Below are 26,128 nucleotides of genomic sequence, written 5' to 3'. Positions count from 1 at the left end.
TTATTCCATCTATTGGCCGGGGTTTGTTTTACAAAGTATTTTCTGTTATATAATTTTGCCTCACAAAATTTGTACAGATGTACCAGACTTGAGGAATTCAACGGCAAAGTTGTCGCAGGGACTCTAATAGGCGTACATGGACTTTTTGAGTTTAGAGGGATGGACGCCGGTTGGCGCTGTCGTGCACGGGGTTAATGCGCACATTTTTCTTTTTTCTGTTTGTTTTGTTCGGGGGGGAGCTCGGGGTTTGATTGTTGCACTAATGTTGGAATGTGGTTTTTATAATCTTGTTTTTGACACACAATTTATTTTTTCTAATATATCAAAAGTCAAATGTTAATATGAGTGGGTTATCTTTCTCCACGTGGAATGTGAATGGGTTGGGGCACCCCATAAAAAGAAGGAAGGTTATTTCTTTTCTTAAGCATAAGACATATGGAATAGTGTTTCTTCAAGAAACTCATCTTTCCTTGCAGGAAGCTGAAAAATTTGGGGGCATGTTTTCTTTAACGCTGGCTCAAGTAAGAGCAGGGGAGTCATTACATTGATAAGTAAACATCTACAATTCAAATGTCTCAAACAGATTAAAGATAAATTAGGAAGAGTCATCATTGGTTTAGCTGAAATTCAGGGGTTTGATTTTGACTAATATTTACGCACCTAACACTGATGAGCAGGGCTTTTTTATAGATCTTGAAGGATGTTGCAACTTTTGGCAAGGACTATTCATTTTCTTCATCAGTACAAAAGATTTATTCTAGAATAGATTTTTTTATATCTAAGTCCCTCATTTCATCTGTTGTGGATTGCTCAATTGGAAACATCTTAGTCTCAAATCATGCCCTGGTGAGTTTAGAGGTGTTGCCACATATAGAGAAAAATAAATCATATAGTTGGAGCTTTAATGTATCCCTTTTGCAAAATCCTGAATTCCAACAAATGATAAAGGCTGAAATCAATGTTTATATGGAGACCAACTGGTCCTCAGTATCCTCTGTGGGTGTGGCTTGGGAGGCAATTAAGGTGGTTCTTAGGGGTCGGATCATACAATATGCCTCATTCTTTAAAAAATCCAAAGCACGAGAACTCGTGGAGTTGGAAGGGAATTTTAAAAGTGCCGAAGCAGAGCGTAGCGCTGAATGTCATCTGATGGCCTCAGAGAATGGACTCGTTTGAAATACAGATACAACACTATTTTGTCACGGAAGTGGAGTTTTGGTTATTCAGGGCAAGACAGTCATATTTTGAGTTGGGGGGCAAAGCAGGAAAACCTTTGGCCAGATATATAAATCAGAGAGTGTCTTTTTCTACTATTCCCTCAGTGAAATCTGCTGGTGGTGAGATATTTACCTCAGCCATTGATATTAATAATGCTTTTAAAGAGTTCTATCTTAATCTTTATAGTTCCATGTCTTCATCTACTGATGAAGATATTACAAACTTTGTGGAACCTCTAGAACTCCCTAAATTGAAGACTGAGCAAAAACATTATCTTGATTCTGAGATAAACATGGAGGAGATTGATGAGTTAATTAAGGCCCTACCTACAGGCAAGGTTCTGGGGCCAGATGGCTTTGCCACTGAATTTTTTAGATCTTATGCTACAGAACTGGCTCCACTTTTGCTAGAAGTTTATACGGAATCATTAAAGGATGGAAAGCTTCCACCAACCATGACACAAGCCTGGATCAGTCTGATTCTTAAAAATGACAAAGAGATGTGATGCCATGCGAGGGGCAGACGTGTGAGTGACGAGCTCTGTGCACTTTGCTAAATGTTGTATTATTCTTATGTTATAATCTGGTGAATTTTAATACACCCAGTTACACATTTGCTCTTTGATGCAAAACATTGCAAAGAAGTCAAAATCCTCAGGCTCTGGAGACATTAAAAGACACTTACGTGTTCAGGATGAAAGCCCCGACAGGCCTACAGACCAGGGACTCGATTTGGATGGCGAGGCGGGAGAGGAGATCCAGCGTCAGTTGTCCAACATGTCGGTGATGTTGATGAAGATTCTTGCTGACTTGGAGGATCTTGCTGTAATACGTCAATCGATTACGGCAATGGAAATAAAATTCCCTGAGCTAGTTACAAGAGTGACTGATGTTGAGAGACGAATCGATTGTCTGGAATCTTCGGAGAGGGAATTAACCGCTAATCCGCCCATGACCAAAGTGATTTGGAACATCTCCTTGAAAAGCTTGATGATTCTGAGAATAGAAGCCGCAGGAATAATGAGCATGAGGAGAGCAGAGATATGGTGAAATTCCTAGACGAGTTTTTCCCGTGCCTGCTCAACATAACAGGCCACAAGCTGGAAATCGAGCGAGCTCACAGAGTCCCAGCTCACAGATTTGCTGAGGGAGACAGGCCCCGATCGATTCTGGCCAGATTTCTGAGATCATCCGATAAAGATCTTGTGTTGCGCCAGGCGAGGAGCAAAGGGAATCTTTCTTGGAAGAACCATAATATTTTCTTGTTCCCGGACTTTGCGAGTTCTACAAGAGAGAAATGCGATCGGTTCAAGGAATGTAAGAAACTCTTACATCGACGAAAGATTACTTTTGCTCTGATGTTCCCGGCCAAACTGAGAATAGAAACGAAGGTCGGTCGCAAAGTATTTGCATGTCCCAATCAGGCAATGTCTTTTATTGAATCATTGGGTGAGTAAACCATTGGATGTTTCTCATGTGAGTGGGTCGACTCGCTGCACATACTCTTGAGGAAGCTGGGCGACATTTTGGGTTTTTTGCGTTGGCTCCACCGTGCGGCTGGAGCTTGTTTTGTGAATAACACTTTTCCTTAAAGAAACTTTTGCATTGATGAAAGATTACTTTTGCATTGAAGTTCCCAGCCAGTTTGAGAGTGGACACTATGGATGACCGCAAAATATCTACATGCTCACACAAAGGATGTCTTTTATAAAGTTGATGGATTGTGTAAGTCATGGTATATACTTTTATGCGGCCTCCGAGTGAATTGACTTGACCATCCGGGAAACCGGGATGCCGGTTTTGTTTTTGTATTGGTTCCACCTAGTGGCTGGAGCTTGTTCTTTTGAATAACATTCCTTTGGAACAGCTGTGGATTAATCTGTTAGTTCTTTGTGCTTATTCCTCCTGCTGGCTGTAGTTTGTTTTTAGTTTTTTTTACGGGAAATTAGAATGATTACGTCATCCGCTGAACTCATAAAAGCTGGTTCACGGAACATTCGTCTGTCTGTCTGAGGAATCTGAATGGTTTTATATTGGCTGGAATTTGTTTTGTGGAAGATCACATCTTTGAGACAGTTATGTGAATGAATCTACACATTATTTGTGCTCATTCTTCCTATTTGCTGGGTTTATTTTACAAAGTATTTTCTGTTATTTAATTTTGCCTCACAAATTTGTGAGGCAAAATTGAGCAATCCAATGGCAAAGTTGTCATGGGGGCTCGTGGGCGTTCATGGACCTTTTGAGTTTAGAGCGATTGTCGCCGGTTGGCGCTTTCGTGGCAGGGTTAATGTGCACATTTTTCTTTTTCTGTTTGTTTTGTTCGGGGGGAAGTTCGGGGTTTGACTGTTTCACTAATGGGGAATGTGGTCTGTATAATTTTGTTTTTGACACACAATTTATTTTTTCTACTATGTCAAGATGTCAAATGTTAATATGAGTGTACTATCTCTCTCCACATGGAATGTGAATGGGTTGGGGCACCCCATAAAAAGAAGGAAGGTTATAACTTTTCTTAAATGTAAGAAATATGATATAGTGTTTCTTCAAGAAATGCATCTTTCCCCGCAGGAAGCTGAAAAATTTGGGAAGGTATGGGGTGGACATGTTTTTTTTTAATGCTGGCTCAAGTAAGAGCAAGGGAGTCATTATATTGATTAATAAACTTCTGCAATTCAAATGTCTCAAACAGACTAAAAATAAATTAGGAAGAGTCATTATTGTGTTAGCTGAAATTCAAGGGCAAAGGTTGATTTTGGCTAATATTTACGCACCTAACGCTGATGATCAGGGCTTTTTTATAGATCTTGAAGGGATGTTACAAACCGCTGGCACCCCTCATGATATAATATTGGGAGGAGACTTTAATCTTTTGATGGACTCTGTCCTTGATCACAGTGAAGCAAAAGTGTGTAAACCCCCTAGAGCAACATTGACGCTTCACAGGATGTGTAAAAATCTTGGTCTTACGGATATTTGGAGACTTTTGAACCCATCTGGTAGGGACTATACATTCTTTTCATCAGTCCATAAGATTTATTCTAAAATAGATTTTTTTTTATATACAAATCCCTCATTTCATCTGTTGTTGATTGCTCAATTGGAAATATCTTAGTCTCAGATCATGCCCTGGTGAGTTTAGAGGTGTTGCCATATACAGAGAAAAAGAAATCATATAGTTGGTGCCTTAATGTGTCCCTTTTGCAAAATCCTGATTTCCAACAAATGTTAAAGTCTGAAATCAATGTTTATATGGAGACCAACTGGTCCTCAGTATCCTCTGTGGGCGTGGCTTGGGAGGCACTTAAGGTGGTTCTTAGGGGTCGGATCATACAGTATGCCTCATTCACCAAAAAATCCAAAGCATGAGAACTCGTGGAGTTGGAAGGAAATATTTAAAGTGCAAAGGCAGAGCTGAAGCGCCGTATGTCAGCTGATGGCCTCAGAGAATTGACCCGATTGAAATATAGATATAATACTATTTTGTCGTGGAAAGTGGAGTTTTGGTTATTCAGGGCAAGACAGTCATACTTTGAGTCGGGTGACAAAGCAGGGAAGCTTTTGCCTAGATATATAAAGCAGAGAGAGTCTCTTTCTATCATTCCCTCAGTGAAATCTGCTGGTGGTGAAATTTTTACCTCAGCCATTGATATTAATAATGCCTTTAAAGAGTTCTATATTGATCTTTATAGTTCCACGTCTTCGTCTACTGATGAAGATATTAAAAAATTTGTGGAACCATTATATCTTCCTAAACTGATGATTGAGCAAAAAAACTCCCTTGATTCTGAGATAAACTTGGAGGAGCTTGATGAGGTAATTAAGTCCCTACCTACTGGCAAGGCTCCGGGGCCAGATGGTTTTGCCGCTGAATTTTTTAGATCCTATGCTACAGAACTGGCTCCAATTTTGTTAGAAGTTTATACTGAATTATTAAAGAATGGAAAGCTTCCTCCAACCATGACACAAGCTCAGATCAGTCTAATTCTTAAAAAGGACAAATATCCAAGCGAGTGTAAAAGTTACCGTCCAATCTCCCTGATCCAACTAGATGTAAAAATATTGTCAAAAATTTTGGCTAACCGATTAAGTAAGGTTATGACATCTCTTATACATATAGATCAGGTGGGATTTATTCAGGGCTGCAGCTATTCTGATAACATCTGGCGTCTCATCAATATTATGTGGTCAGTGGCGAATGATCAGACTCTGGTCGCTGCCATCTCACTTGACGCCGAAAAGGCATTTGAAATGGTAGAATGGGATTATCTTTTTATGATTTTGGAAATGTTTGGGTTCGGGAGTACATTTATTGGTTGGATTAAGTTACTTTATAGACACCCTGTAACAGCGGTTCAAACAAATGGATTAATTTCAGATTATTTTACTCTGGATAGGGGCACTCGGTAGGGCTGCCCTCTTTCCCCTTTATTGTTCTGTCTTGCCCTGGAACCATTAGCAGCCGCAATAAGAAAGGAGGAGGATTTTCCAGGGGTGGTGCCGGGAGGTGTGGCGCATAAGCTTCTGCTTTACGCAGATATATTTTATTATTTGTCTCTGAGCCTACTAGATCTATGCCTTGCCTCCACAGAATTATTAATTCCTTTTCCAAGTTCTCAGGATACAAAGTTAATTGGTCTAAATCCAAAGCTTTGGCTCTGACAGCGTACTGCCCAGTAACGGCTTTCCAGCCGGGTACCTTCCAATGGCCCAAACAGGGCATTAAGTATTTGGGGATTTTATTCCCAGCTAATTTGTCTGATTTAGTTAGTCAATTTTGACCCTTTAATAAAAAGATTTTCAAGCGATGTGGGCAGGTGGGCTTCATTACATTTATCGATGATTGGAAAGATTAATGTTATTAAAATGAATTGTATTCCAAAATTTAACTACCTGCTACAGTCTCTCCCTGTAGATGTCCCCCTCTCTTATTTCAAGCAATTCGATAGCATAGCGAAGTCCTTCATTTGGAATGGTAAATGTCCCAGATTGCATTTTAATAAGTTACATAGGCTGATTGACAAAGGAGGGCTAGGCCAACCCAAGATTTTGTTTTATTACTATGCGTTCAGTCTCAGACATTTGGCTCATTGGTCACTTCCACCTGAGAGAGCCCCTCCCTGGTTTGTTATTGAACAGGCAGTTCTTGCCCCTATTTCGCCATTACAAAGCATCTCTATCAAACTAATCGGAAAAGTTAAGTTACACCCCGTTCGTTCGCATTTACACTTGGTATGGACTAAAGTGTCCAGATTGTTTAAATTGGACACTTATTTAAATGTTGCCTCGAGCATATGGCAGAACCCAAGATTATGTATTGGCAAGTCCCCTTTCTGCTGGCCAGAGTGGATTGTGAGGGGGGTTGCTACACTCAGTGACCTATATGAAAGTGGACTGTTGAGATCGTTTGAAAACTTGCTCCAACATTTTGGGATCCCCAGACCTCAGTTTTATAGGTATTTACAATTGCGCCACCTGCTTTGTACTATTTTTGGGAGTAGCACACACCCCCCACTAAGGAGGCATATGATTGCGGCTTTTGGAAAAGGTCATGAGGCATCAGTGTACTACTCCCTGTTAATTCAGAGTATGGGGAATGGAGCTTTAACTTCTATTAAGAAATTATGGGAGAAAGATTTGAATTTGGTATTGGAGGATGGAGTGTGGACTAAGATTCTGAAAAATGTCAAGTCTGCATCTAGAGATGCAAGGGTTCGCCTTATGCAATTTAAGATTTTACAAAGATTTTATTGGACCCCCTCTAGATTATATAGGCTTGGTCTTAAAGACACACCCACCTGCTGGTGATGCCAATCAGAAGTTGGAGACACAGCCCATGTTTTTTGGAGATGCGTTAAGATCCAAGATTTTTGGTTAAAGATTCAGAATTATTTGCATGACATTCTGGGCACTCAAATTTTACTTTGCCCCAGACTTGGGGAAGTTATAAATTCGGGCGACAAATATGTGAAAAATTGGGTTCTGACTGGCGTGATGATCGGTAGACAAATTATTTTAAGGGGATGGAAGTCAGACGGACCGCCACCATTTCCAGAGTGGTGTGCGGAGATGGGGAGGGTGGTGGCTTATGAGAAGATGATAGATGGAAGGCTGGGGCTGGAGGACTTATTTTCAGGACTCTATTTTTTGGAGGACTCTAGGGGAAGGGATGAGGAGGGAGATGTTTAGTTTATCTATGTATGTTTATTATATATTTTATTTTTTATTTATTTTTATTTTTTTATTTTTTATTTTATTGTTTGTGTGTGTATTATTTTATGTGACCACAGGGGTGTTCTTTGAGGTAGGGTGGGGTTGGTGTTTGGGGAGGGATGTTAATGAGTGTTAAAAGTTAAATGTTGATTCGGTGTGTATATGTTGTGTTTTTCTCTGTTGTGTTTTCTCTTTGAATCAATAAAAAATGTTAATTACAAATAAAAATGACAAAGATCCAAGTGAGTGTAAGAGTCACCGTCCAATTTCCCTGATCCAGCTAGACGTTAAAATATTGTCAAAAATTTTGGCTAACCGATTAAGTCAAGGTATGATATCTCTTATACATCCTTAGTATCTATTCTCAATTTGTCCGGGAACATCAGAGCAAAAGTGACCTTCCATTGATGTAAGAGTTTCTTGCATTACTTGAATCGATCACATTTCTCTTGTCGAATTCGCAAAGTCTGGGAACAAGAAAATGCTGTGGTTCTTCCAAGAAAGACTTCCTTTACCCTTTGCCTCGCATAACACGAGATCTTTATCAGATGATCTCAGAAATTTGGTCAGAATTGATCGGGGCCTCTCTCTCTCAGTGGATCGCCAAGCCGGGACCCTGTGAGCTCGCTCGATTTCCACCTTATGGCCTGTTATGTCAAGCACATTCAGAAAGAGCCCATCCAGGAATTTCACCATATTTCGAACTTCTTTGTCTTCAGGAATTCCAACAATTCGTACGTTGATTCTCCAAGTCTTCCAACCTTTCCCAGACGTGCTCCAGATTGGCCTTGGTCCCTAGCCTATTAGCAGCTAATTCTCTCTCTGATGACTCCAGATAATCGATTAGTTTCTCGACATCCACCACTCTTGTAACCATCTCAGAGAATTTCGTCTCCATGGCAGTGATCGATCGACGTATTGCAGCAAGATCCTCCAAGTCAGCAATGACCTTCGTCAGCATTGCCGATACATTCAGCAATTCTTGCCGAATCTCTTTCACAGCGAGGTATACAGTGATTTCGAGAAACACTGAACTATATTTTAATTAACTGTATCACAATTGTAATTGAGCCATCACCTGATGCACAAGGTACTCCAGTTCAAGAAGAGCGGCAACTGTTTCTTCAGTTGTGCTTTTAGAATCACTGAATTGGGTTTAAAGTCTCCTCATAACTTGAACATCTGCCTCTATCAGTATGTCAAGCTCTTCCATGCCTTTTTTCAGCTCTTTGATAGGGCAAAACTGGGCCCTCACCCCATCTTCATCCTAAAACCAAACATCATTAGAACTCAAATAAGCAACAAAGGAAGGTGGGTGAAGAATAGAAATTATCCTACTTGTTTAGTGTCTGAAGAATCATTCTTTTAACTTTTTCAGAGCCTCTTTCAACTCCTGCGCAGTGAATGAAGGGCCCTGCACATTCAGCATTCCTTGCCTGCCCAACAGAGGAAAACAAGTAATAACTATATAATACCTGTATTTATAATAATACATCTGCTCAATCCACCCATATATTCACATCAGCAAAGCATTTGTTTTAGAATGCTACACATCTTCTTCCACAGTACCTATTTCTATCTTTGGGTCAATGACGTGACTTAAGTTTTTTTGTGTCCATATGGTTTAGTTACATTTAAAAGGTTAAAATTTGAAAATAAATGTACAAATTACTTGCATACATTCTTTTATTGAGGACCTAGTCTAAAAGTTCTGGTTTTAATCAATTTTGAGAGAATATTTGGGGGATGATGGCAAAAATATAAATGTGGTGTAACTGTGAAAACTTTATACCAAATAATTAAACTTGCTTAAAAAAGGTGAAATTCTCAATAAAACACCCTATCAACTAGTTTGGCATAATCTTACATTAGAACTGTTTAATAGTAAATAAAAGTAATGGAACACCATTATTCTGAAAATTACAATTAATTTGGGGGATCCTGTCAGTCAAGTCAATTTCCTGAAGCGTCAAGTTGGTGAAACCACCATTCAAGGAGCCATTTGGTATGTGCAAGAAGACCATGTGACAGGAAATTATATCACAGAGGAAAAACCCCTGATGACCCTAACTGCTGCATTAAAAGATTAGTAACTCTCTTTAAAATATTCGAGATAATTTGATATGTTTAGCGTATGGTCAGTTATGCTTGTGTCAAATGTCAAATGGTATGTTTTTGAAATTATGTTTGAAATATTCACACCAAGGCCATGTGCTTGTGTCCATGATAATGCCTGTCAAATTAAATTTTAAACTTTAATTTCAAATGGTGTGACCGTTTACACCATTTGACTTCTATTACAAGCCTGTCTGTTAGAGGCCAATTTTGACAAATATCAGTAGTTTATGATGCTGATTAAAGTAAATATTACACATCATTTACATAAATATTACATTAAGTAAATACTACTTTGACACCTCCTGTTGAACATGAACAGCAGCTTTAAAATACCTCAAACTCCAACAATTCAGTGATAGGAGAAATGTCACTCAAAGATAAACATGTACATCTATAAAATACAATTCATTGAATTTCTGCAATTTCACAATTAATACAATATAATAGAGGGCAATTCTATTCAAAAGTCACCCTTACCATGGAAAAAAAAAACAAGGTTTGCGCACACAAATAGAACTGTTGTTAAAATGTTCACTTAGGTCAAAATTTTGTTGTATGTAACCACTCTGATCGAAATGTATAGACAATTGCACTCTTTTTACATCATATACAAGGTGTGCACCAATGCAGAAACAATGTTTTTCAAATGGCCTAATCACATATGATTCTCCCTCTCTCTCTCTCTCTCTCACACTTTTTGAAAACATGTTTTTACTCTGATTTGTTGTTGTCAGATGTTTTTCCTTCATCGAAATAAAATAAAACACCAAGTTTACTTCACCTTGTTGACTGTCATGCTTGATTTTCAGTGTCAATTTCATCAACAAACAATGGCCTTTGACTGTAGAAGCAATATGTTCAGGTGGTGTAACTGGTTTATGATAATATACAGGAAAATTAATGTGGAATAAAATGTACTCTTCTATTGCAGTGTAATAACATGTTTATTTTTTATTTTTACATACAGAAAACAGAGGCGCTGTCAGCGTATGTCCCGCTCAATATTGCAAAAACGCATACAATTAACATTTAGAGATAATCCTAATAAAATCTGTTTTCATATGATATTTTAAAATGATGTCATTATTTTGATGAGCACACTTACATACATTCTAGGTGGATAAAATGTGTAATATTTCTCATTTCTCTCTCACATTTTCAGGCGCATTCAGTGTTACCTTTTGTAAACAAATGGTGCAAATGTCATTTCAAATGACATGAAACCAACACAAATACATGTACATTTGAACAAACCTTATGCATGCTTTTAAAACAAGTTTTTTAAAGATTTCTGAATTGCTCATCTTGCCAACCCTTGTCATTGACACCTTTACAGTATTTGAGACCTTCCTCCTCTCCCAGCTTGACCTCTCTTTGCCCGGTCTGAAGATTCAGTCTGACATGAAAACCTGCTGGAACTGCTTGTCCTAAAGAATTTAGTATAATTGCAGTAACACATTAATGAGTCAATTCAGACTTTGACAGCCGCCTGTTAATCATCATGAAAACCAATGTCAGTCCTTCACCTACCTATATAAAAGGAAAGTATACATATAAATGTACACATTCAGCACTGTGGCTGATGGGAATATACCCACCTTGTCTGAGATTTTGCCACTTGTCTGTGGGATGAAACACCTCCATATCCTTAGGATCCTCATCCTCTAGCTGTGTCTCTTCAACCTGGCTAAGATCACCAGAGTCCTCTATAATAGTAAGGGCTGTTGGGGACTGCAAGGCCAATACTAGTATGATGTTTGTTTGTTTCTTTCATTTTTTACGCCATGCCAGCTTCCATGGCTATATTCATGGCGGGAACCAGGTTTAGTTATTTAAAATAGTTAAATAAGTTAAATGAGGTGTTAAAGATTCATTTTTCCTAAAAACCTTAAAACTACATTTGGATTCACTTGATTAAAAACCTTTTCAAAAGAATCAACTGAATAATACAGGTTCCTCAGATGTGTAGAGGTATGACAGTCCAGTAAAATATGTTTAATGGATAGTGGGTTCTGACAAGATGAGCACTTTGATGAATTTTCTTCTGATAGTAAAAATTGGTGTGTGAGTCTTGTATGTCCTATCCGGCATCGTGTATAAATGACTTGATCCCAGCGATTATTAAAAGGGAACACATATCTTGTTCCAACAACAAGATTTATTTCTCATAATTTGTTGTTTAAATATTGATCCCACTCTGACTGCCATTTGTTTTTGATATATACATTCAGAGTTGGTTTCAGATCTGTGGAAGGTATAGGGCATTTTACTGGTTCAGTATATAGTGCTTCTCTGGCAGCTCTGTCTGCTTGTTCATTACCAGAGATTTCTGAGTGTCCCGGTACCCAGCAGAAAATAATATTAAAACTCTTTGCTTCAAGAGATGACATTTTGATTAAAATCTTCACGATTGTTGAGTGATCAGTTTTAGTCCAATGCTTCAAGACATGATTTTGAATCAGTTATTATTTTTAAAAAAAAGTTGTGGAGCAGTCTCAATAAACTTCAGTGCCAGTAGTAGAGCATTTGCCTCTGCAGTGAAAACTGAACTTTGGTCAGGGATGCGGATACCCTAACACAGTTGGTTTGTTGCAAAAGCTGCTGCCACTTTATTTCCAGATTTAGATCCATCTGTGTATATTGGGATATGTTGTGGGTATACTGCTCTTATGTCCAGAAATTGTTGATGGAAATCATTCGGATGTGTTTTGGATTTTTGGTTCCTTGTTAAATCCAGATGGATTTGTAGCTTTTTGAGATCCCATGGAGGAATTTTGCATAAATCTGTCTGTTCCACACTGTTTAGATCCACTTTCAGATTCTCCAGATGGGTTTTTATACATAGGCCAAATGGACGAATGAAACTTGTTTTTTGTTTTTTTCATATATTGTTGAATGCTGAAGTGGGAAAACTGCTGAATAGGCTGGGTTTTCTTTATTTGTTTTAAGTTTGGTTGCATATTGTAAGGCCAACTTTAGGCGTCTGATTTCAAAGGAAGGTTCATTGGCTTCCACATAGACTTTGGATTGGTGATGTTCTGTAGGCTCCCAAAGCTAGTCGTATCCCTTGGTGGTGTACAGTGTCCAAAAGTCGTATGTATGATTTCCTAGCTGATCCATAAATGATACTTCCATAGTCCAGCTTTGAGCGTACCATGGTTCTGTACAAGTTAATACTAGTATGAAGTTAGTACAGAAAAATAAATACAAAGCTGTACAACATTAACAACTGATCTCACCTTCACATTTTGGGCACATATGAGATGAAGACCAAAAAGCCAGATGGTTATTGTCACCCTAAAACAGCTACTCTTCTTGCTTTGCATTATACATCTGGTCATCATTAGACTAGTCAAAGAAAACAACATGCGTGCAGATAAATTCTTATATTCTAATTTCAAAGACAGTGAGGTTCAATCACATATCTATCATTACCAGGAGACCACCTGAACCTAAAATCCATCGCCAAGCAAGCGAGGTTATTAATTTCACTATTATGTCAAACTGAACTTGCTCAATTATCAGTACAAACTACTAAATAGGTTTCATTTATTTAGTTGATAATGTGCTGAGTTTTGCCGCTGTGTCATCGACATAGAAACAACTAGAGCACTTGCATACTTTGCTGTCCGACTGAATGGAATACATGAATCAATCAAACAGGGAGAGGTGTATGTTTTGGAGAATGTCATTGTATACGGACACAGTGATTGACTACCACGTTCTCATGACGCAAACAAAGTCGAGCCTCTCGCTCAATTTATTGCAAACAATTTAGTTTTAATATACATTTTATAGACAAAAAAAACTAGTTGCTAGCCTGTAAATCAAGCAATAAATGCATTTGACAAAAAAAAGCTACTAATTATGTTGGTTTGACAAAGCCAACATACTGTTCTACAGATTTTGTTTCAAGGGGTTTTTCAAAATCCCTAAACCAACACCAAAATTATCAATTATAACTACTAGACCTAGAGCTTTCAAGCTACATCCACCTAACAGACCTTCAGACTGTTCTGATTTGAGTTGCTGTCTTTTCTTACTGATCGGAATTATGGTTTTCACGGAGAAGATTTCTGTCTATCTATCTGTCTGTCTGTCTGTCTATCGTTGAAGTCAGAAGTTTACATACACCTTAGCCAAATACATTTATATTAAGTTTTTCACAATTCCTTACATTTAATCATAGAAAACATTTCCTGTCTTAGGTCAGTCAGGATCACTACTTTATTTTAAGAATGTGAAATGTCAGAATAATAGTAGAGAGAATTATTTATTTCAGCTTTTATTGCTTTCATCATATTCCCAGTGAGTCAGAAGTTTACATATACTTTGTTAGTATTTGGTAGCATTGCCTTTAAATTGTTTAACTTAGGTCAAAAGTTTTGGGTAGCCTTCCACAAGCTTCTCACAATAAGTTGCTGGAATTTTGGCACATTCCTCCAGACAGAACTGGTGTAACCCAGTCAGGTTTGTAAGCCTCCTTGCTCGTGCATGCTTTTTCAGTTCTGCCAACAAAAGTTCTATCAGATTGAGGTCAGGGCTTGTGATGGCCTCTCCAATACCTTGACTTTGTTGTCCTTAAGCTATTTTGCCACAACTTTGGAAGTTTCTTGGGGTTATTGTCCATTTGGAAGACCCATTTGCGACAGACCTTTAACTTCCTGGCTGATGTCTTGAGATGCTGCTTCAATATATCCACATAATTTTCCATCCTCATGATGCCATCTATTTTGTGAAGTGCACCAGTTCCTCCTGCAGCAAAGCACCCCCACAAATGCTGCCACCCCCATGCTTCACAGTTGGGATGGTGTTCTTCGGCTTGAAAGCCTCACCCTTTTTCCTCCAAACATAATGATGGTCATTATGGCCAAACAGTTCAATTTTTGTTTCATCAGACCAGAGGACATTTCTCCAAAAAGTACGATCTTTGTCCCCATGTGCACATTCGAACCGTAGTCTGGCTTTTTTATGCCGGTTTTGAAGCATTGGCTTCTTCCTTGCTGAGCAGCCTTTCAGGTTATGTAGATACAGGACTCGTTTTACTGTGGATATAGATACTTGTCTACCTGTTTCCTCCAGCATCTTCACAAGGTCCTTTGCTGTTGTTCTGGTATTGATTTGCACTTTTCGCACCAAACTACGTTGAGAGGTATGATGGCTGCATGATCCCATGGTGTTTATACTTGCTTACTCTTGTTTGTACAGATGAACGTAGTACCTTCAGGCATTTGGAAATTGCTTTCAAGGAGGAACCAGACTTGCGGAGGTCCACAATTTTTTTTCTGAGGTCTTGGATTATTTCTTTAGATTTTCCCATGATGTCAAGCAAAGAGGCACCGACTTTGAAGGTAGGCCTTAAAATACAGCCGCATGTACACCTCCAATTGACTCCAATTAGCCTATCAGAAGATAATTGCCTAAAGGCGTGACATAATTTTCTGGAATTTTCCAAGCTGCTTAAAGGCACAGTTAACTTAGTGTTTGTAAAGTTCTGACCCACTAGAATTGTGATAGTCAATTAAAAGTGAAACAATCTGTCTGTAAACAATTGTTGGAAAAATTACTCGTGTCATGCACAAAGTAGATGTCCTAAACAACTTGCCAAAACTGTAGTTTGCTAATATGAAATCTGTGGAGTGGTTAAAAAATTAGTTTTAATGACTTCAACCTATGTGTGTGTAAACTTCTGACTTCAACTCTATCTATCTATCTACTTTTTAAAACTTTCAGACAAGGCTTTATCAAGCCAACATCCAAGTTTGTCTTTCTGCAGTAAGTGCAAAAATGTAAATTATTAAATTGATGTAAACTGGCTGAAAATTAATATCGATAAATGGTGCTGCAGAAATATATCATAAGTGCTTTGCAAACTACTGCTGTAGCAGAAGCTAGGCCTATCCTGGCAGATACTGTCCTTGTAATCCAGATAAATGGTTTGTATAATGTATATCAATCATTTAAGGTGTCTCAAAGTAAAACCCAAAAACTGATGACCATGGCTCTCTCTCTTATTTCCCAAATGTTAGTCAACAGTTACAGTTATTCAGCATAAGTAGAAGTATATCGCAAGTTCAGTAAATTTGTATGGTGAGCAAGTTAATATCAATGCATTTATCACCAGACTGTACTAATTCAGATTTTTTTATTCAGTGTTCAACTGGCTCAAATAGTTCATTACAGAAGTACTGATAAACGTGTTAATTGTGCTGTAAAACATGTGCAGAAAGAGGACATATTTTGTTACAAATTATTATTCAACATTACCTTATGACGTATAATTCCACACTGAACAAACTTGACAAAACATTACAAAACATTTTTAACAAACTATCAAACAAGTGCATTTCTCTAGCAGCACTACTGTTGAGCACACTCGCTTGCCATTGTTTTTTCCGAATTAACGTGGGTGGGTTGTTGGTACTTTTTCCTCTTTTTCTCAGCTCTCCAGTTCTCCTCCTCATCACTGCAATGTGTTTGATCGCCAGTCTTGGTATTGCAGTTATTAAAAGGAGACCTACAGGCAAATCATTCAGTTTGTGGTGGTTCAAAATACAGATCTTGTGCTGAAAGTGCTAAAAACATTGTAAAAGATGTCACATAAGAACAATAAATTAATGTAATTAACATTATAAAGAGTTAGACTTTTAATGTCACTGTTAAATTGATACAACAGTTGAAGTGCAGACATAAACTTCACTTCATCTCTTAAAAAAGAAAAGCTAAATTTCCCATCGATTTATCAGTAATTAAAGATAACTAGTATACTCTTCATCTTGAAATTTCTTATAGGTGTACTATTAAACCTAGATCACATAATATTAAATGTCAAAAAAGTTCTGCCGAGCTACAGGACTCCTGAGAGGCAGTGGTAGAGCAGGAAAAATTGTCGAGGAGTGAGCGTCCTCATGAAACCCAGGAAGAGGAAAATGACAAAGACAGTAACGTTCACGCAGCACAGCAGAAGGGAGAAGGGTTGGCATGAAGAGGTTGGCACTGACCTGGGTACATCAGGAATGCAGACTGGGGGATCCTCACAGATTCGGACAGACTTGCTCTCACGTGGCAAGACAGGGTTGGGCTCTGTGGTTTGTGCTGGCTGTAATGGGACCACAGTCGGCTTCTTAACCGGATGACTGAGAGCTTTATCCTCAGTGTTTCTACTCAAGGTCTTGGCTGGCTCTGTGTCCATCATCACAGTTTTCTCATTGCTCAGTACTGACTTTTCCTCTGTAACGGTTACTGGAAACTTTTCACGGTGACGCTTCTGTACTTGTGCTTTTTTCACCTCTGAATACACAACGTTACATGTAAGGCCAGAGTATTTCATAATTTCCTGTGGATAAATTTCTATATCAGTGAACTAATTTACATTTTAAAATAGTAGTTCACACAAAATAAAAATTCTGTCATTATTTATTTACTCTCTTGTCATTCCAAACCCATTTTACTGCTATTTTGTTCTCTGCAGCACAAAAAGAGGATTTAAGAATCTCCATGACATTTCATAGTGACCATATCTATCAAGCTCCAAAAAGGAAGAGCATAATTAATTTGCATGCATTAATTATTTGATTTGTAAGTGAATAAAGATTAAAAATTCAGTCTGTTTCTCACACAAAGCTAATGTATGGTTTCTGAAGACTTGGAATATGTCGTTTGACCAATGATGTTCAATGTTATAAGTGTGCTTTTTGGAGTTTGATAGACATGGTCAAAATCCATAAGACTCCAGTGGTTTAATCAATGTCTTCTGAAGCGATCCAATCGGTTCTGGGTGAGAACAGATCAAAATGTAACTCCTTTTTCAATGAACATCTTGCCATTGCAGTCTCTAGGCACGTTCATGATTTCAAGCTTGTTTACACTTCCTAGTGCTTGATGCACACGCAGAGCACTAGACGGCACTAGGGAAGTGCAATCGGCCTTGAAATCATGATTTCCAAGGACCTGCTGATGTCAAGATTTATAGTGAAAAAGGAGCAACATTTTGGTCTGCTCCCACCCAAAACCGATTGGATCGCTTCAGAAGACACCGATTAATCCACTTGAGTCATATTGATTACTTTTATGTTGCCATTATATGCTTTTTGAGTTTCAAAGTTTTGGTCACCATTCACTTGCATGTGTTTGTTTGTTTTGTTTGTGTTCTGCAGAAGAAAAAAAGTCATTCACATCTGGGAACTATCCCTTTAAAATGCAAACAATATGGATTTGGAACTAAATGAGGGTGATTAAAAATGATAGAACTTTCATTTTGGGGGGAACTGCTCCTTTAAACTAGACTAATGATTACGTTGGAACCTCAGTCATTCTAGAATGTAACTTTTCAAGAATGTAATTACCATTAGGTGTGTATTTCATCTGTAGTTCTTCAAGCTTGACTTGGAGTTTCATGTTTTCACTGTGTCTTTGTTTCAGCGCTTGCTCTGCGCCAAAGAGTTTCCTCTCCAACTCCAACACTCTCTGACTTTCAGAAAGTGCCTTCATTCTTGCCATGGATAACTCATCTTTCAGTTTCTCTGAACCCTTTCTATATAAATACATTTCACAACTGTAAACAGTCCTGAAGTGCTGTCTGCCACCAGTGCAAATAAGTTAGGAAAGAACACTCACTTGGAATTTGAAAGTTGCATTTTTAATAAGTCTGTGTAGTAAGTCTCATCCACAAGCTCAGTTTCTTGAGACTGAACAGGTGGATGCTGATCTGTTACAGTCACCTGTTGGTGAAGAAGTTAGTAGCAATATTTTCCAAAATGTAATAAATATGTTTCATTTAAATGTGAGACTTAATATGTAACATCATAGACTCACCTTCACTTTCTCCAGCTCTCTTACTTTCATCATCAGGGTTTCTATCTCATTGTTCTTTTCAGATAACATAAACTGCAATCGTTCAAGCTGGGCTGGGTCGGCTCTGTTGCCCTGGAGCTGCATGAGGGTGGCTATCTGCATCTAAAACAACAGACAGAAGGAAAACAGATGTGATTCACCAAGCTAATGTGGAAATATTAAAATGAAATGTCAACATCATCAACCTTTACAAACAGCCTCAATCCGTTTTACCTTCATACGGTGCATGTGCTGTTTGGTGAGAGTATGCTGCTTTTGTAAAGACTCGTGCTGTCTTTTCATGCTGTTCAGTTGCCTCTCCATCTCTGCTCTTTTGTCCTCTACCTGTGCAATTCCAAATATTTTGTGTCATGGCACACCAACCCATGCCTTAAAATACTTTACAATGCTTTTTAACTATCCTGTTTATTATAGGTGAATATTCTTTTGTAAAATGATATTGTTAAGTTATAAAAATAAGGTACAGTTTCTTCAATTACGCAAGCCTTTTTTGAAACAGGAGTATTAAGGACAGGAAGAATAATAAAAAGTTTGGGGCAGAAATCGCATTTTATCATAAAGCCAGTCATGCAATCCTTCCTATAACAGCAGGGACCTTCACTCTCTGATCTCCTTTAAGACCTTCACGAGATGATTTCAGAGCATTTGGGGAATAAGTGCAATGTACATCAATCTGTGTGCCCACAAACACATATGGCATAAAAAATGATAAAGTCTGATGTTGAAAAAGCTAAATGCTCAATGCTATACCTCAGAAAACAAGGAATTGCCTTTGCTGTTGGGATCTTGTGCCTGTTGCAACACCTGTTCCAGTTGGATTTGAAGGTCTTGGTTTGCTTCACGAGCTTTCTACTTTGGGAAGAACAAAAGTGTCTGTCTTCAATTCCAGTTACATTCTCAGAATCAGATTCAACTTTATGCATTTTTGTACAAGCAGTTACAATAATACAACACACAATAAAAGAAGCTTTTACTTAAAGCTGCCTTTTCACTGTGTCCGACAAACAATAGACCGAAAGTCAATCATTTCCAGTGGAGAATCGCACAGGGGCTGCGTGGGGTTCCAACCGTTTCTGGATGCAACGTTTTCGTATCCGATTTGAGCTTCAGCTGCACTGAAATATTTCAACTTGTGTGACTAGAATGTACAGGTGCATCTCAATAAATTAGAATGTCGTGGAAAAGTTCATTTATTTCAGTAATTCAACTCAAATTGTGAAACTCGTGTATTAAATAAATTCAATGCACACAGACTGAAGTAGTTTAAGTCTTTGGTTCTTTTAATTGTGATGATTTTGGCTCACATTTAACAAAAACCCACCAATTCACTATCTCAAAAAATTAGAATATGGTGACAAGCCAATCAGCTAATCAACTCAAAACACCTGCAAAGGTTTCCTGAGCCTTCAAAATTGTCTCTCAGTTTGGTTCACTAGGCTACACAATCATGGGGAAGACTGCTGATCTGACAGTTGTCCAGAAGACAATCATTGACACCCTTCACAAGGAGGGTAAGCCACAAACATTCATTGCCAAAGAAGCTGGCTGTTCACAGAGTGCTGTATCCAAGCATGTTAACAGAAAGTTGAGTGGAAGGAAAAAGTATGGAAGAAAAAGATGCACAACCAACCAAGAGAACCACAGCCTTATGAGGATTGTCAAGCAAAATCGATTCAAGAATTTGGGTGAACTTCACAAGGAATGGACTGAGGCTGGGGTCAAGGCATCAAGAGCCACCACACACAGACATGTCAAGGAATTTGGCTACAGTTGTCGTATTCCTCTTGTTAAGCCACTCCTGAACCACAGACAATGTCAGAGGCGTCTTACCTGGGCTAAGGAGAAGAAGAACTGGACTGTTGCCCAGTGGTCCAAAGTCCTCTTTTCAGATGAGAGCAAGTTTTGTATTTCATTTGGAAACCAAGGTCCTAGAGTCTGGAGGAAGGGTGGAGAAGTTCATAGCCCAAGTTGCTTGAAGTCCAGTGTTAAGTTTCCACAGTCTGTGATGATTTGGGGTGCAATGTCATCTGCTGGTGATGGTCCATTGTGTTTTTTGAAAACCAAAGTCACTGCACCCATTTACCAAGAAATTTTGGAGCACTTCATGCTTCCTTCTGCTGACCAGCTTTTTAAAGATGCTGATTTCATTTTCCAGCAGGATTTGGCACCTGCCCACACTGCCAAAAGCAACAAAAGTTGGTTAAATGACCATGGTGTTGGTGTGCTTGACTGGCCAGCAAACTCACCAGACCTGAACCCCATAGAGAATCTATGGGGTATTGTCAAGAGGAAAATGAGAAACAAGAGACCAAAAAATGCAGATGAGCTGAAGGCCACTGTCAAAGAAACCTGGGCTTCCATACCACCTCGGCAGTGCCACAAACTGATCACCTAACAGTAATTTAACAGTAATTAAAGCAAAAGGAGCCCCTACCAAGTACTGAGTACATATACAGTAAATGAACATACTTTCCAGAAGGCCAACAATTCACTAAAAATGTTTTTTTTTATTGGTCTTATGATGTATTCTAATTTTTTGAGATAGTGAATTGGTGGGTTTTTGTTAAATGTGAGCCAAAATCATCACAATTAAAAGAACCAAAGACTTAAACTACTTCAGTCTGTGTGCACTGAATTTATTTAATACACGAGTTTCACAATTTGAGTTGAATTACTGAAATAAATGAACTTTTCCACGACATTCTAATTTATTGAGATGCACCTGTATGTGACTGCCCGACCGGATGTGATGTATTCATGCAAAACTATTAGCACGAAGTGTGAAATATCAATTAATATTGACCTAAACATTATACTTAACGGCAGCTACTTCTGAATTATGGACAGCTTTTTTTGGACTCAAGATGGCGCCGAGTATGGCTGCTGCGTTGCGAGCTCCGACACAACATAGCAATATTTTGTTTGTTTTGTTCACAATTCTTATGTTTTTTGTCTTGGATGTTGTCTGCCTTATTGTCTACGACAGACAAACACTTTTGGACATTGGTTCAGTAATCTCACACCGAAAACCGGACTTCACATTCCTCAATGCCGACCCACTGTTTACAAACACGCAAGCGGAGCCCTTTGTCTGGGCAGCACGGCCGCGGAAACGCAGGAGGAAAAGGGGAAACAGAGCCGGCGTTCTCATCAGAGTAAGACGCCGCGCAAATCGACCCCCGCTACCCACTATTCTACTGGCAAATGTTCAGTCTCTGGATAACAAGCTCTGCGAGCTGAAAGCGCGGATCTCTTTCCAACGAGAGACGAGGGACTGCTGCATTATCTGCCTAACAGAAACGTGGATGTCTGCGGAGATTCCAGACTCAGCCATTGAACCCGCGGGGTTCTCCGTGCACCGAGCGGACAGAGCGAAAGACCTCTCAGGTAAAACTAGAGGAGGTGGTGTATGTTTTATGATCAACAAATCCTGGTGTGATCAGAGGAACGTACATTCTATCAAGTCTTTCTCTTCTCCTGATCTGGAATTTCTTATGCTTCTGTGTTGACCATTCTGGCTACCGAGGGAATTCACAGCGGTCATTATCACTGCTGTGTACATCCCGCCACAAGCCAACACAGACCGGGCACTCAAGGAACTGTATGGGAGAATAAGTGAGCAGGAAACCGCACACCCTGAAGCCGCGTTCATTGTGACCGGGGACTTTAATAAAGTCGCACCAAAATATCACCAGCACATTAGTTTCAACACACAAGGGTACCGGGTTTTGGACCATTGCTACTCTCCGTTCCGGGATGGCTACAAATCCCTCCCCCACCCACCATTTGGCAAATCGGACCACTCTTCCATTCTGCAACGATCCAGTGCTGGTCGGACCAATCAGATTCTATGCTACAAGACTGTTTTGATCACACGGACTGGGAGATGTTCCGGTCCGCCTCTGATGACGACATCGAGCTTTACGCTGATAGCGCAATGTGTTTCATCAGAACGTGCGTAGAGGACGTGATTCCGACCAGGACAATACGGATCTATCCGAATCAGAAACCTCGGATCAATAGCGATGTTCGCGCGGCACTTAATGTGCGGACCTTCGCTTTTAATTCCGGGAACGCGGAGGAGCATAAACAAGCCAGTTATCAGAACCGCAAAACGCCAGTACAGGAGCAAGATTGAAGGACAGTTTAACACCACCAACTCTAGAAGCATGTGGCAGGGAATTAACATCATCACGGACTTTAAAGGGAATAAAAACTCCGCCATGGACACCGTTGCCTCTCTACCGGATGAGCTAAATACTTTTTATGCTCGTTTCGAGGGAAATAACACCGCCCTCGCGGAGAGAGCTCTCGCGGCTGAAGCTACAGAGGTTAGTTCACTCTCCATCTCTGTAGCGGATGTAACCCGATCCTTCCGACGGGTGAATATCCGCAAAGCCGCGGGCCCAGACGGCATTCCGGGCCGCGTCATCAGAGCGTGCGCGAACCAACTGGCTGGTGTTTTTACGGACATTTTCAACCTTTCCCTCTCTTTGTCTGTAGTCCCCACATGCTTTAAAACATCCACCATTGTGCCTGTACCAAAGCAATCAAAAATAACTTGTTTAAATGACTGGCGTCCTGTTGCTCTGACCCCCATCATCAGCAAATGTTTTGAGAGACTAATCGGAGATTACATCTGCTCTGTATTGCCACTCAATCTTGACCCGCTGCAGTTTGCTTACCGCAACAACCGCTCCACTGATGATGCCATTGCATCTACAATACACACTGCTCTCTCCCACCTGGAAAAAAAGAACACTTATGTGAGAATGCTGTTTGTAGACTACAGCTCAGCATTCAACACCATAGTGCACTCCAAGCTAGATGAGAAACTCCGGGCTCTGGGCTTAAACAGCTCGCTGTGCAGCTGGATCCTGGACTTCCTGTCAAGCAGACGCCAGGTGGTTAGAATAGGCAGCAACATCTCCTCATCCCTCAACACTGGAGCCCCACAGGGCTGTGTTCTCAGCCCACTACTGTATTCCTTGTACACACATGACTGTGTGGCAACACATAGCTCCAATGCCATCATTAAGTTTGCTGATGACACGACGGTGGTAGGTCTGATCACTGACAATGATGAAACAGCCTACAGAGAGGAGGTGCACACCCTGACACACTGGTGTCAGGAGCACAACCTCTCCCTCAACGTCAGTAAGACAAAGGAGCTGGTGGTAGACTTCAGAAGAAAAGACAGAGAACACAGTCCCATCACCATCAATGGAGCACCAGTGGAGAGAGTCAGCAGCTTCAAGTTCCTGGGTGTCCACATCACTGAGGAACTCACATGGTCCGTCTACACTGAAGTCATTGTGAAGAAGGCTCATCAGCGCCTCTTCTTCCTGAGACGGCTGAGGAAGTTTGGAATGAACCGCCACATCCTCACACGGTTCTACACCTGCACTGTGGAGAGCATCCTGACTGGCTGTATCTCTGTCTGGTACGGCAATAGCACCGCCCACAACCGCAAAGCACTGCAAAGGGTGGTGCGAACTGCTAGACACATCATCGGAGGTGAGCTTCCCTCCCTCCAGGAAATATATACAAGGTGGTGTGTGAAAAAAGCTCGGAGGATCAGAGACTCCAGCCACCCGAGCCATGGGCTGTTCTCACTGCTACCATCAGGTAGGCGGTATCACAGCATCAGGACCCGCACCAGCCGACTCCATGATAGCTTCTTCCCCCAGGCAATCAGACTTCTGAACTCTTGATCTCCCACGATCAAAATACATCAGCACTGCACTTTATTACCCTTACTCTTATATCTCACACCGGACTGTCATAAATTATATTATTATTATTATTATATTATGTTCTCTCTTTACAACTGACTATCAACCGACAGCCTGAATGTCAATACAGTATAATACTGTACATTCTATATATATATATATATATATATATATATATATATATACACTATATTGCCAAAAGTATTCGCTCACCCATCCAAATAATTGAATTCAGGTGTTCCAATCACTTCCATGGCCACAGGTGTATAAAATGAAGCACCTAGGCATGCAGACTGCTTCTACAAACATTTGTGAAAGAATGGGCCACTCTCAGGAGCTCAGTGAATTCCAGCGTGGTACTGTGATAGGATGCCACCTGTGCAACAAGTCCAGTCGTGAAATTTCCTCGCTACTAAATATTCCACAGTCAACTGTCAGTGGTATTATAACAAAGTGGAAGTGATTGGGAATGACAGCAACTCAGCCACGAAGTGGTAGGCCACGTAAAATGACAGAGCGGGGTCAGCGGATGCTGAGGCGCATAGTGCGCAGAGGTCGCCAACTTTCTGCAGAGTCAATTGCTACAGACCTCCAAAGTTCATGTGGCCTTCAGATTAGCTCAAGAACAGTGCGTAGAGAGCTTCATGGAATGGGTTTCCATGGCCGAGCAGCTGCATCCAAGCCATACATCACCAAGTGCAATGCAAAGCGTCGGATGCAGTGGTGTAAAGCACGCCGCCACTGGACTCTAGAGCAGTGGAGACGCGTTCTCTGGAGTGACGAATCACGCTTCTCCATCTGGCAATCTGATGGACGAGTCTGGGTTTGGCGGTTGCCAGGAGAACGGTACTTGTCTGACTGCATTGTGCCAACTGTGAAGTTTGCTGGAGGGGGGATTATGGTGTGGGGTTGTTTTTCAGAAGCTGGGCTTGGCCCCTTAGTTCCAGTGAAAGGAACTCTGAATGCTTCAGCATACCAAGAGATTTTGGACAATTCCATGCTCCCAACTTTGTGGGAACAGTTTGGGGATGGCCCCTTCCTGTTCCAACATGACTGCGCACCAGTGCACAAAGCAAGGTCCATAAAGACATGGATGAGTGAGTTTGGTGTGGAAGAACTTGACTGGCCTGCACAGAGTCCTGACCTCAACCCGATAGAGCACCTTTGGGATGAATTAGAGCGAAGACTGCGAGCCAGGCCTTCTCGTCCAACATCAGTGTCTGACCTCACAAATGCGCTTCTGGAAGAATGGTCAAAAATTCCCATAAACACACTCCTAAACCTTGTGGAAAGCCTTCCCAGAAGAGTTGAAGCTGTCATAGCTGCAAAGGGTGGGCCGACGTCATATTAAACCCTATGGATTAAGAATGGGATGTCACTTAAATTCATATGTGTCTAAAGGCAGATGAGCGAATACTTTTGGCAATATAGTGTATATATACTTTTTTATATATTTTTATTTTTAACTTTTATTGAATAATGTGTATCTATATAGTGAGTATTGTATACTGTACAGTGTATGTTATTATTTGTATATTGTTGAGTGTAATTATGTGTATAACAGATGTTTAAATTGTGCTGTGTTTATCTGATGTTATTGTAAATTGGTATATGTCTCATCACTGTCATGACTGCTATGTTGATCGGAACTGCACCCAAGAATTTCACACACCATTGCACTTGTGTATATGGCTGTGTGACAATAAAGTGATTTGATTTGATTTGAGTTATGAACGTAGAAGTCAGAAATGACTGTTCATGTTGCAGTTATATCACAAAAAGATTTTTTATAGCAGTAAATATGAAATTAAATGTGTACATATGTCACTTATTTCAAAACATGCAAAACCTACATATTTAAAATCACATCTGTGAATTTCTGCTTCCCATTTGCTTAATTATGGTGGTTGTTGCTGTTATGTCTTACTAATAATTATAAAAACAATATTACAAATAAATAATACTATTAATAATAAATACCAAGTGTATATT

The 26,128-nt window shown here is 39.8% G+C and overlaps 1 protein-coding gene across 4 annotated transcripts in view; it reads right to left on the bottom strand.

The window, feature by feature from the left end:
- The window catches only part of LOC127418253 (protein Spindly-like), a 56,387-nt gene that overhangs the window by 23,858 nt on the left and 6,401 nt on the right, over positions 1-26,128 (bottom strand). For 2 of the 4 annotated variants that reach the window (XM_051658728.1, XM_051658732.1), the window contains 6 exons: positions 19,152-19,250; positions 18,615-18,725; positions 18,363-18,503; positions 18,165-18,268; positions 17,894-18,081; positions 16,550-16,838 (listed from right to left, as the gene is read on the bottom strand). In XM_051658728.1, the coding sequence (XP_051514688.1) occupies positions 16,550-16,838; positions 17,894-18,081; positions 18,165-18,268; positions 18,363-18,503; positions 18,615-18,725; positions 19,152-19,250 (932 nt within the window). Of the gene's footprint in view, positions 1-13,344; positions 16,066-16,549; positions 16,839-17,893; positions 18,082-18,164; positions 18,269-18,362; positions 18,504-18,614; positions 18,726-19,151; positions 19,251-26,128 lie in introns of those variants that run through there. The other 2 variants (XM_051658730.1, XM_051658729.1) reach the window with 2 other exon arrangements.

This window comes from Myxocyprinus asiaticus, chromosome 27, assembly GCF_019703515.2.
Source record: "Myxocyprinus asiaticus isolate MX2 ecotype Aquarium Trade chromosome 27, UBuf_Myxa_2, whole genome shotgun sequence".
Taxonomy (NCBI): domain Eukaryota; kingdom Metazoa; phylum Chordata; class Actinopteri; order Cypriniformes; family Catostomidae; genus Myxocyprinus; species Myxocyprinus asiaticus.
Note: the sequence above shows the minus strand (reverse complement) of the source record. Positions and strands in the feature narration are given on the sequence as shown.